The 13,021-nt window shown below is 40.1% G+C and overlaps 1 protein-coding gene across 1 annotated transcript; it reads left to right on the forward strand.

Annotated features, from left to right (window-relative positions):
• Positions 1 to 200: 200 nt before the first annotated feature.
• On the forward strand, positions 201 to 2,272 carry LOC149812791 (U-box domain-containing protein 39-like). Its single transcript, XM_089991783.1, has one exon. The coding sequence runs from the start codon at positions 310 to 312 to the stop codon at positions 2,131 to 2,133; it is 1,824 nt and encodes a 607-aa protein (XP_089847909.1). The 5' UTR covers positions 201 to 309; the 3' UTR covers positions 2,134 to 2,272.
• The last annotated feature ends 10,749 nt before the right edge of the window (positions 2,273 to 13,021 follow it).

Genomic DNA, 13,021 nt, shown 5'->3' on the forward strand with positions numbered 1-13,021 from the left:
CGCTGCCAACATAATACCGTGGGTTCGACAGGCTCCGGTTAAAAAAAATAGTTGGGGGTAGTGGCTATCCCGAAATATCGCAGAGAAAAAAAATCACTATCATTTTAGGGATAAGCGTCAGGAAAGTGACTGATGACACCTCTCTCTCTCTCTCTCTCTCCGACTTCCCCTTGTTACCCAGAGACTTTTCCTTCATATTTCAAAGAGAGAGAGAGAGAGGGGTCAGCCATAGAAATCCCACAACCCCCATTTCATTTCAATAGATTCTAGGCTTATAGCTCCTACCCATTTTGAGAGAGAGAGAGAGAGATGGGTAGCAGCAAGAACAAGTGGAGGATCTTGTTCCACTTCCGGCAGCCACGGCAGAGAGCGCCACCGCCGGAATTCCTCTGCCCCATCTCCAACGCCCTCATGGCTGACCCCGTCATCGTCCCGTCAGGCCAGTCCTTCGAGCGCCGATGCATCGAGTCCCTCCTCTCCCTCCCTCTCCACCACCTCTTCACCACCACCACCACCACTTCTCTCATCCCCAACATCGCCCTGAAGATCGCCATCGCCAACTGGTGCCGCGACTCTGGCCTCCCCCCACCCGACCCTCCCGACCCGGAAACCGCTAGCGGTCTCGCCCGGAAGTTTCTAGACACCTGCTCCTCGCCGGAGGACTCTTCCCGCATCGTCGATCCGGCTGCCGATCTCTCGTCTGCCTCCGAAACGAATGTTCGAGTCGATCGCTCTCACTCGTCCGACTCGGTTTCTCAATCGTACCGGACCCTGGACGACACTTCTTTGGCCGCCTCGGAAACGGATCTCCGACTGGTTCACATCGACTCACCTGAATCGGATTCACATACGAACCGGAACCCCAGAATAAACGTGTGCTCGAACGATACCCGACGCAGTATATCCGACTCTTCCGAGTCGGTCTCGCAGATGGACCGGATCCTTGACAGAGTTCACAGCGACCCGGCCGTGGGTATCTCGTTCGCGGCAACGGAGGTGAACCGCCGGGTCGATCGCTTCGATTCCTCTGACTCGGGCTCCATCGTCTCGGCACCTCCGCTCGACCTCGACACCAAGCCGGCCTGCCTCTGGACCTCGTTCAGCTCCGTTTCGATCTCGTCCGAGCCGCCGATAGACTCGGGGGAGTCCTCTGAGCTCGTGGCGAGGATGAGGTCTGGAATCGTTTCGGATCAGGAAGAGGCCGTGATCTCGATCCGGAATCTGACACGTGAAGACACGGATGCACGTGTGAGGCTCTGCACCCGCGAGCTCCTCAAGTGCTTAGGCGCGTCGATGACGTCACGGTACGCTGGAGTCCACGTCAATGCCGTGGCGGCCCTAGTCAACCTATCTCTCGAGAAGGTCAACAAGGTCAAGATCGTGCGGTCAGGATTGGTTCCCACGTTAATCGATGTGCTGAAGGGAGGACACGTGGAGGCCCAGGAGCACGCGACCGGAGCCGTCTTCAGCTTGTCCCTGGACAACGAGAACAAGACGGCGCTCGGCGTGCTCGGTGCAGTCCAGCCCCTGGTTCATCTGCTCGGCTCCAGCCGGGACAGCCGCGCCAAGCTGGATGCTGCCATGGCACTCTACCACCTGTCGTTCGTTCGGGTCAACCGCGCCAAGCTAATGCGGGCTGGCGCCCTGCCGAAGCTGCTGGCGCTGGCTCGGGGGGATGAGCCGAGCCTGGCAAGCCGAGCTGTGCTCATACTGTGCAACATAGCGGCTGGCACTGAGGGACGAGCAGCGATGCTCGATGCTAATGCAGTCGCAGCGCTGGTCGGCTTGATCGCGGAGAGCTGGCACAAGGAGAAGGGTGAGCGATACGCTGCAGTGGTCCGCGAGCACAGTGTTGCAGCGCTGTGCATGTTGGCACGGGATAGCTGGAGGTTCAAGGGCTTGGCTCGGGAAGCCGGCGCAATGGAGGTGCTAGCCGAGGTGGCTGAGCGGGGCAGCGACCGGGCTAGGGAGAGGGCGGGGAAGCTGCTGATGCTGATGAAGGGCTGTTCGTCATCGCCGTTGGCAGGCATCGAAGCTGATGCCGATGATGGCTTCGATGCTGATGAGCCAGTGGTGCCGGCTCGGAACCGCCATAAGCGGCTCACGTCTGCGTCCAACTCCACCGAGTTTTGATCTTTTGACTTTTGACTGAGTATCATATCTCTATCTTTCTTGCTGGTTTTGTTTATTGCAATTTGGGTACATACTATTGGATGGATTGCTATAGCAATAGAATATGAGATTGTTGGCTCTATAATTTGCTTTTAGCAAATTGCATGTGCCCTTTTTCCCTTTATATTTTATAACGAATCTAATGCTTTGAGCCTAAAGTAATTCAACATTACCATTCATGAAGATCAACAAAATGTTGAACCCATGAACTGAACAAGAACAAAAGCCAAAACAAATAAAGAAAGCACAAGAGAAAAGAACATTAGACAGATAAAATGGGCTCACGCCGGAGCCGCTTGCCCAGATTGCGACAAAGGATAGGTAGCATCAGCAGGAGGGAGTGGAAGATCACTAAGATGCATACGCAAGATCGCATAAACATCTACCAAGATTTTATGCATCAGGTTTTGAATGTTAACTCGAATATGATGAAAATGAGCATCGTTTCACGCCATCTAAACAAACCACCAAGAAGTAAGCAACCACGTCCGCCAGATGAACCTTCACCTTTTGTTGTGCCTAATACAAACCGGCCCCAAGATCAGATCTAGCGCAAAGGACTCCTCCTTAACAAATACTTCTGGATGCCTCCAGGTCCTGCTAAAGATTTCCATAAATATTGGGCAAGACCAGAACAAGTGAAATGTAGATTCTTCTGCAGCTTGACAAAGCACGCACCAACTCGGGAGTTGAATGCCTCACTTCTTTAAATTGAGAGAAAGAGAGAGAGATGGAGGAGGGAGAAAGGAAAAGGTGCTTGCTTTGAACAAAAACAAACTTTATAGATCAAAAGGTAAGATTGATTGCATTTTTAACAAACTTTGAGGGTACAAATGTTCAAGGCCAATTCGTACTCAAAATCTTATTCACAATAATGTGATATAATAAGCAAGGAGTTGATTCATTGTTTTTCATATTCACTTTACACATTGTTCTACATTTTAATTGTTATATATTAATAGAACTTTTGATTCGTTATGGTGGGATAAGAAGCAATAATGCTATTGTTGGACCCTTGTTTGAGTTGTAAAGGAAGAAGCTTCTACAACATTCATGTTCAAGGCTGAGAGTTTTCTTTTTCACTCAATTCATATAAAGTAAATATCTTGGTAAAAATGCTTCAAGGACTCTTCCCATTTTTCATAGAAACAGCAACTACTGGCCATGGAAAAAACCCAATTTTTGCAACAGGTTTTGGCTCAAGAGCTTGTCTTCAATTGCAAATAACAAGTTTAGAGCTGCCCTTGGAAAATAGCATTTGCACCATATCAGACCTGCTAAGGGGTGCTTTGGATATATCTCCCGGCCTGGCTGCAAAGCTGCCAAGCTGCATTAGTTGAGAAGATTGGTCTTGGGCATCTTGCCTGAAATTTGATTCATGAAGATTATGTCCTGCACCCAAAATAATCGGATGAATACTCAGTGGGAGATCACTGCTCATGCCCCGACTCGTGTTCACCATGTCTGCTACTTTGATCGGTAGCAAATATCTAACCACCGATCGAGTGATAGAAATGTCAATAGATTTAGGCCCACACCAAGGATCCAGCCAAAAAAGTGATGCTGACCATTGCCTACTTGCCAATGCACGTCATTCCGAATAAAACTGAGCCTCTGCGTGAGACTCCGCCAGCCATGATAACCTGTAGGGATGGAATGGGGCATCTAAACTGAATATTTTTTCAGGTATTTACGTTGTATTAATCTCCCCCAAGGATTGGATTTTCCTTGAAGGATGTCCCATCCCAGTTTTGCTAAGCAGGCATCATTATGATCCTTCTAACGTTTGATCCCCAATCCACCTTCTTCTCTGGGTTTACAAGCTTTGTCCCAGTAAAGAAGATGATAGTGCTTTCTTTTGGCTGAATCATACCATAAAAATTGAGTCATAATGGATTTCAGTTGCTTTATAAAAGAACTTGGAAGAGCAAAGCATGTCATTCAATGGAAAAAGAAGCAAGAACAGATTTGATAAGCACCAATCTTCATGCCATAGATAAGACCCTACTGCTCCAACTTTCAAGTCTCTTAAGAAACTTCTCTATGAGAGGTTTTTTCATGAGACCTTTGAAGAGAGGGAGACCCAGATATCTAATAAGCAAGGAAACCTTCTGCCATTCACAAAGACTAGCTATATGGTGCGTGCAAACTATGGACAACTGAAATGGAATGAAAACAGATTTACCTGGATTGACCAACAACCTAGATTTGTCCTCAAAATCCTGGATGATGTTTAAGAATTCCCGAATGGATTGCTTTTTGTCACGAAAAAAAAAAAATTAAAGAATCATATGCAAACAGAGAATGACTCCAACTAAATACATTCACAGCAACAGGAAAAATTCTTCTTTCTGCATCTGTCTGCTGGAGACAGCGGCTCAACCTTTCCATCACAAGGAGGAATACAAAGAGGGACAAGGGACCCCTTGATGGACACCCCAGCTGCCACTAAACTCTGAGCCTGGCACTCCATTAATGACAACTGCAAACTTACGGGTGGAGATGCATCTCATAATGCATTGAATCCAAAAGTCAGCAAAACCAAAACGTTAAAGAGTATCCTCCAAAACAACCAATCAACACAATCATAGGCTTTCTTGCCTCTTTAAAGAGAGTCAAAGATATTGGCTTTAATCCCAAGGTTAAGAACATTAGCCATTTCAAATTACTTTGTGTATAGCTTTACCACAGCAATTCCATAATTAGTTGCTCTCATTGTAATATATACATGGTTACTAAGTATTATGACCATTGTTGATCTTTTATTAAGAAGCAGCTCTGCATTTTCTTTGCTTTGCAATATGTTGCTGCAATACTAATGGCAATAAATGACTTGGATCTCAATATAAATACTACTGATATGCATTAGGAAATTCATAGTAAGAACTTGAATATCATATAAAATAAATGTCGAATAACATATATGGATAAGGAAATATGTATTCAAAAAGCGTGCATTTGAATCCTTCAAATCATAAGTTTGTGATGATCCTGTTATGGTTTGAAGGTCCATGCTCAGGATCAGACTAAGTCTAATCCAATATAGATGCAATTAGAAAACACACAAGCAATGTAACCAGATTTTATATATTTTGGTAATATACCTACTAAAAGCTTTATTATTCTAGAGCCAAAACATTGAGATTATATATGCCACAACCAAAACAAAATAAAGAGAGCACAAATTACACTCCACTTTGGTTGCCTTTAATCACGCCCTCTACACAATTTAAATTGTTTTTTAGTGTAAGTTAATGCAGCTCGAGCCGAGCCAAACCAGGTTTGAACTTGAACTCGAGTTGAGTTTGTACATAGCCTTTCAAGCTCGAGTTGAGTTTGTACATAGCTTTTTGAGTCTGAGCTCGGCTCATGTGCATCCCTAGCTATAAAAATTAGGAGTAATAAAACTGATATTTAATAATGTAAAAAAAGCAAATGGTTAAACTTGTTATTTTACATAGCTAACTATAGTTATGTGATATAAAAGGTAACTCATGTGATTATCTAAGTAAATGTTTTGAAATAGTAGGTTCCTATCTTAAATATTTGAAAATTAAGGCAACTAGACCTTAATTTGCCATATGTGAGGTAGTTATACATAAACTATTGTTTTGTTACTTTATCTTAATTAGGGATGTAAATGGGTAGGGTTTGGATCAAATTTATGCAATACTAAATGCAACCAAATCATATTGAGTTTTGGATTTAGAGTCAAATGATCAGCTAAAACTGAATCCAAATCTGACTAACTTAAAATTTCACATATACATTTGTTTGGATTCAGATCTTAGTCAGATTCGAACTCCAATTCGAATGCAAAATCTAATAAGAGTTTGGATGTCATTATAAATCAGATTCTACTTTAGCTAGCGGACCCTACTAATCTGGTTGGATTTTATGTCAGATGTCGTATGCGACCAATTGAATCCTTAATGTCAGTTGACAAGGTATATAAATCCAAACTCAATTATATGCATGATAAGTAATCTTTCTAGGGTTCTTATAATGCCTAGCTAAACAAGTGAGAGGGCTAGTAAAAATATCCATTATGTAAGTTATTATAGACTCAAAAATCTTTTTTCTTCTTTTTTATATCTTGATGTTTGAAGTGCTATTTGGATTATTTAATTTTATAGCCATGTTATACGATACCAAATGTTACCAATTATCAAGGGGTGGAAAGGGGCTTTGCTGACCGAAGTGAGAAAACTAATGATTGAACCGACTTCCGCATAACAAAAAGACATTTGGGAAAAAAATCAAAGAAAAGTAAAATCTTCTCGGTCAAAAACTGGGGCATTTTTGTCCCTCGTGATCTGTCAGTGTGAAAAGCTGGCCCGATCATGTTAACCCCACCATCTCATTTTGACCTACTTACACAGTAAATTCCAGATTTATCCTCATTTACCACCGTCACATAAACTATTACGGTCTTGTTGAATTTACAGTATCATCCACAAGCTTTGCCTCTTTGCCGCTTTTCCTCCCAATGTCAGTAAAAAGAAGAAAATATTTAATTAAAGTTAGTAAATGGTGTTAGATTTCAATTGGGAACATATGCGTGTTACATGTTACACAATTAAATTTGATAAGAGAAGTGTTGTGAGAAGCGTAAGCCAGAGGTGAAGGGCATGCTCAAGGTACCGACGCATTGCAGTGAGGCGTTTTAAGCTTGAAACGTACACTTCACTCATGTGAAGCGCATGCCTCAAGTTGAAACGCGCTTCGCTTTTAAGGCGTACACATCATGTTTGGAGTCACTCAAATCGGAGCCCGACGGGTTGCTCGGACTGAGAAAGAGGACGCCGGCAATGGCGGAAGAGGGGCTGGCACCGCCGAAGCTGTTGGATCGCTTGGTCGGAGGGTCACCGGCGATGGGGCACTTGCGCTTCAGGGTGGAGTTCCAGTGGTTCTTGATGGTGTTGTATGTGCAGCGGGAGAGGATGTGGGCGATGGTGGCCCACTTGTTGTTGTAGCGGGCGTGGGCTCGTATGATGGTGGCATCCTCCTCCGGGGTGAAGGATTGGTGCTCCACCTGCGGTGATAACTGGTTGCACCACCTCAGCCTGCAGGACTTCCCGGACCTTCCGAGTACCCGTGCTTCTCCACCAGCTTCTGCAGCGCCTCATACTCCTCGGGGCTCCATGGCCCCTTGATCCGATTCACTTCCTTCCCGCTACCCATATTCATAGCCGCAACGGATGTTGCTGCTGCTGCCATCACTCAGTTTTAGTAAAACTTCTCAAGAGCATAGAAGAGTCGGTCGATGGTAGTGATGATTCACTAGGAAGTGGGAACCGGGAAGGGGGTTTATATAAAGGGGAGGGATTAACCGTTGAAGGGAAGAAAGGGGAGGGAGTAACCGGTAGCTGGTATCAGTGCGGGTGCTTACGAATAACTGTACGTGGAAGGATGCCGGAGGTTGAGTTTGACTAGGGCCAAGCTGGAGAGCATTTCGTGAGATCATTTTTTTTTTTGTTGTTTCCCCTGTCTCTCTCCTTATCGAGAATCAGGCCTTGTTCTCTTAGTTTATTGTTTGATTTTGAAATTCAAAAAACAGGAAAGGATGCACGGAAGAGGGGTGAGGTGGCGAGTAACGACAAGGCCCGATCCTTCTAGACCGTCCATCTCACCAGATTGACGCGCACGCTGATGCTTCTTCTCGGCGACCTGGTGTGGATCATCATCGAGGCCGGCGGGGCATCGAATGAGACCGCCTTGTTGCTCTGCGGCAACGGACTCACCGCCATCCATGTGAGTTTCGACGAGCGGATGCCTCTTGCTTGGGACGATAGGCATCGGTTGGAAGCCCAGATGCGTCTGCATGGCCTGAGGTAGCACCACCACCCTTCCTCCCCTCTTTGTTCATCGTCTTTCTTTATTTCTTCATTCTTAGATGGATTCTAATGAGTTTCCGGCATGATGGTCGATTTGATTCCATAATTTTTCTTCTTAATTTTCACGATTTTGGGTAAAAATGACGTTAAAGCTCTAGTTTAGACCAATGTAGAGGGAAGCTCTAGGTTCAAACTCTGGTTTCTCAAAGTTTCACTATGAGGATTTGGAACTTAATTGATCTTCTGAGGACACAATTTATTTTATATTGTCGTTTATTAGTAGTTCTTATTTAATTTTTTTATTATTTTATTAATATTATATATTTTATTATTTTGATCATGAAGCTTACGCTTCAACACCTCGAGGCTTATGCCTCGCTTCATAACATGCTCAACACCTCGCTTCGCCTCATCACATTTAACAACATTGGATAAGAGCCTTAATATTTCTTATAGAAAACAACAAAATAAAAAAATGAAGTCTATATATAACATGTGTTAACCTTACAGAGACACAGATTGGTTGGGGGGGTTGGGAGTCAGCATTATCCCTCTTTGAGAGATACATTTGCTCGCTTGTCTAAACGACAAAAACCTGTTGTTTTGAGAGACATTGCACTTGTAATTAAGGGATTACCAGAAAGCAAAGTTCGAGTCAAGTTGAATTCCCCTTCAAGGAGACTCTTATGAAGGATTCAACTTGTGTGAAGCCACATATATGAACTTGATCTGTAGTAATTGGATATATATATATATATATATATATATATATATATATATATATATATATATATATATAATTGGGTCTATTTTATATGTAATTTTGTCATATGATTCATTGGATTTAGTTTAAACGAGAACAACTTGATCAATAATAAGAACTAGACTATTATTTGAACAAAGTGTGCAACCACATATATAAACAAGGAAATATAATCAAAGTGTGTTGGTATCCTTGGGATCCTAAGTATGAGAATATCTTTGGATTTGAGATCCAAGTATTTTAATTTAATACATACAACTTTTTCGCATTCCCTTCATACGAGGGATCTCAATTCCTTGATCTAAGATCTTTGCATGGACCCTAAGATACATCAAAATGCCTCACACTCCTTTAGATTCTCTAATATTTGAGGCGATCAAAAGTTCTTAAAGAGTAGCAACATGTCAATGTAGATGAGTCTATTTGTCCTTTGTTATAACTAAAAAAATGAGATTTTGTTTTGAGGGGGTTTGCATTTTGTAGGGTGGAAAGTGAGTAACTTAGTACCAAGGAAAGAACCAAGCAGAGAAGAAGGGGTGATTTGGTATGAGGGCCACACTGCCCATGCCCATGCCCATGCCCAGAGCAGACTAGATTAAACATACGAAACATTAACAGGTACCACGTTACTTTAGATCCTCATCTCTAATATTTGAGGCTATTAAAAGCCCCTAAAGAGTGGGAACATATCAATTTTGGTGGATTTATTTGTTCATTATAGCTATACAAATGAGAAGCTACAAAAGTAACATTTAATAATTTAAAGAAAAGAAATTATTAAAATTGTCATTTTAAAGAGCTTATTATAATTTGATGAAATAAAGATCTTATGTTTTTTTATTTTACTATAATTTGATGAAATTGCCATTTTAAAGAGCCAAAAATGATGCTTTTTGATGAAATGGATATTAAGCTTTTTATTGAGGGCTCTATATTATCAATACATTACATTATGTATAGATGAAGATGGATCATACCCAATAAATTATCCTTGTTTTGTCAATTAACCTTTTTTCTTTTTAGCTTTCTTGATGACCAAACAATTAGATTTTTTAAATTAGAACCACTCTTATTTTATCGACTATTTCAAACTTTATCATTGGTATTTTTCAGAACTATCCCTTTGATTATTCCTGGGATGTTGATAATCATTGAAACAATTCGAAATAATTGATTGATACAACATAGGAGTTCGTATACACCATATTTTTTCCTTTATTCTCATCTTGTTTGATTTCTTTACTGGGTAGTTGATTTTTTCGATTGTGGATCGACTAAGCCCTAAGTGTGAGTGACTATGCAAGACTCTTGTCTTTAATGGCGAAGACCATTCACAAAAGAGCTTACTATAATTATGTGATATAAAGGTAACTTAGGTGATCATTTGAGCATCTTTTTTAAATGGTATGTGCTTATCTTAAATATTTCAAAATTTAAGAAGGTAAACTTTAATTTGTCATATGTGAAGTGTGTATACATAAATTACCTTACTTTTAGTTTATCTTAGTCAGGGATGTCAATGGGTACTTGGGCAGATCTACGCAATATTGAACTGACTTAATCACATTTGGGTTTGGAGTCGCATGTGATCAACTAAAACTGAATCTGGATCTCATTAACTTAAAATCTTAAATATATGCATACAGATTGAGATTCTAGTCGAATTCAGATGTTACTGGGATCTGATTTGAATGTAAAATCCATTAAAAATTTGGAGCCATTATTTATCGACTTTAGATTTGGGTCAGATGTCGTATAATATTTGTCTCATTGAATCCTTAATCTTAGTTGCCAAGGTACCTCAATTATATGCATGATTTGCAATCTTCCTAGGGCTTTAATACTACTTATTGAAAACAAAGGATTAACACAATTATCAATCATGTAAGCAATTCTTCTTCTTTTTTGCTTCATATCTTTGATTAATGTTTGAAGTGATATTTGATTTAGTTAATATCCAGTCATGTTATAAGTTACCAAATATTTCCATTTATGCATGGTAAAACTAACAAACTTATTTAGGAGACCCCCAAATATATATATATATATATATATATATATATATATATATATATATATATATATATATATATATATATATATATATATATATATATATATATATATATATATATATATATATATACTGCTCCTTCTACCCACCTTCTAGTTTTGCCCATTCTGCCACATCAAAAAGCAACATTTTGGGCATTTTGTTCTACCACATCAAAAAACATCATTTTGACATTTTTTCTCACATATAACACCATAGATGTGATCTATAGGTTTTGTTTAGTGAAAACCGGCTTTTGGATCATTTATAAAGGTCTTTTCGATGATCCAAAATAAATGGCTATGAAGGTATTAATTTCTTTTGGCTCATAAAAACATGCTTTTTCATCAAAAAAACATGATCCAAGAGTCGATTCCTACTAAATCAAGCATGATAAACACATCTAACAGTTCAGATCTATCATAAAACACTTTAAAATTATGAGGCAGAATGAGAAATGGGACCTAATATGTTCAGTTCACATATATATATATATATATATGTCTTTAGTAGGAACATGGATACAATCTCAATGAGTTGAAACTCATAGGTGCAAGTTGTTTTGACTCAATCTAACCTTGTAGAAGTGTTCAACATAATCAATTTTTTTGAGATCGATCCTTGGATCATGTTTATATATAATTTTGATAAAAAAAACTTTTTAAGCCATGAAAAATTGGTGCCTTTATAACCATTGAATTTTTAATCATTAAAAAAATTGTACACACTGGATTCCAGTGATTATAAAGTTGATCCCTACCAAACAGACCTATAAGGTTAGATTTATTTAAAAGAACGCTAGCAATAAGATATTGCTTGTTTCAATTCATTGATATCATATGCATATGCACATCCACATTAGACTTATCCTATATTTATAAGGTCTAATTTATATGTAATTTGATCATATGATCCATTTGATTTAGATTTGGTTCAAACCTATATTCGAATTCATATGCAAATCTGCATATTGAATCCAAACCCGAATATTAATTGGATATCTCATCATTTGCATTAGCACAAGCTTGATCTAGTTTTATCTGTTCAAATCTCATAGTTTACAATATAGTTATGATACAAATCTATTTGGTATTGCGTCTATTGAAAATGTGAATTAAATGAATGTGTCTTGTCATAATCAGTAGTATGGCTTGCATCAAGTAGTCTAACCCAAAGAAGTTAGATACATTACTTTAATGGACATGATTTGATAAGTTATCAAAATATAAAGAGCCACCTTCCAAGAACTGCTATTACCCTGCGCTTGTTTTTTAGGTAAGGTTGTCTCCTCACCCAAGACTGTCTTCAAAGTCTTGGATTCTCCTTGGCCAACATTTGTCATACGAAGGAACAAGACAGAAACACCAGATCACATCTTTCTATTTTGCTCAATTGCTCAGCAAATCTTGAAATTAATTTGCAGACGGTTCGATTGTTGGGTTTTACCGTCAAGGTCTATTTCTCATTCTCTGAAGTGAGTAACCAACTGTTCAAGCAGAAGCTAGTGAACCAGGCATGGATAGTTTCCTTTCATATCACTATTTGGAAACTATGATAGATGAGGAATGTCACAATGTTTAGAAATCTGGATCTGGAAGCATCCACTATTATTCATCATTGCAGTAAAGTCATTAGATAACATATTCTGTGCATATGCAAGAACTCCCCTTACCCTATTATCTGTCACTTGCGGCCACCCCGGACTTGATTGGCTAAAAATCAACATATCTTCCATTTTTGGAAGTAGGTGGTATATAGGTGTGAAAAGAATTAATTCAGTTCTTTTATTCAGAAAATCTTGATGTATCTCTACAACAGTCGAAGAAGAAAAAAGACTTCCTACATAACAGGAAGGTTACAATTACGAAGATTACAACAGATGTTTGAAATTGAAATCTTAAAATACAAAAATAAATCTGCCTCCAGCCTTGCACGTTACTGCGGTTGGAGATAACGCATGGACGTTGAGGTTGCTGAAGATAATTTTTAGAGGGTTCACGGTGCGAGATCACCAAGGCCGATTCCTTTCTGCTGGCAGCTACTCTTCCATTTCGGCAGTCAGGAATAGAGGCTACTCATGTTGGGTTAAGATTATGCAGGAACTCCCACTTCATTGCAACCTGGTCATTGAGACCACTTGGAAGGATCAAATGCGGGAACTAATCAAAGTTTGGAAAACATAATGCAGATCTTCAG

Source organism: Nuphar pumila, chromosome 16 (genome assembly GCF_984573655.1).
Source record: "Nuphar pumila chromosome 16, dmNupPumi1.hap1.1, whole genome shotgun sequence".
NCBI lineage: Eukaryota > Viridiplantae > Streptophyta > Magnoliopsida > Nymphaeales > Nymphaeaceae > Nuphar > Nuphar pumila.

Excerpts from the sequence above, each read along its gene's own strand:
- LOC149812791 (XM_089991783.1), top strand. The coding sequence starts at position 310 with ATGGGTAGCAGCAAGAACAAGTGGAGGATCTTGTTCCACTTCCGGCAG.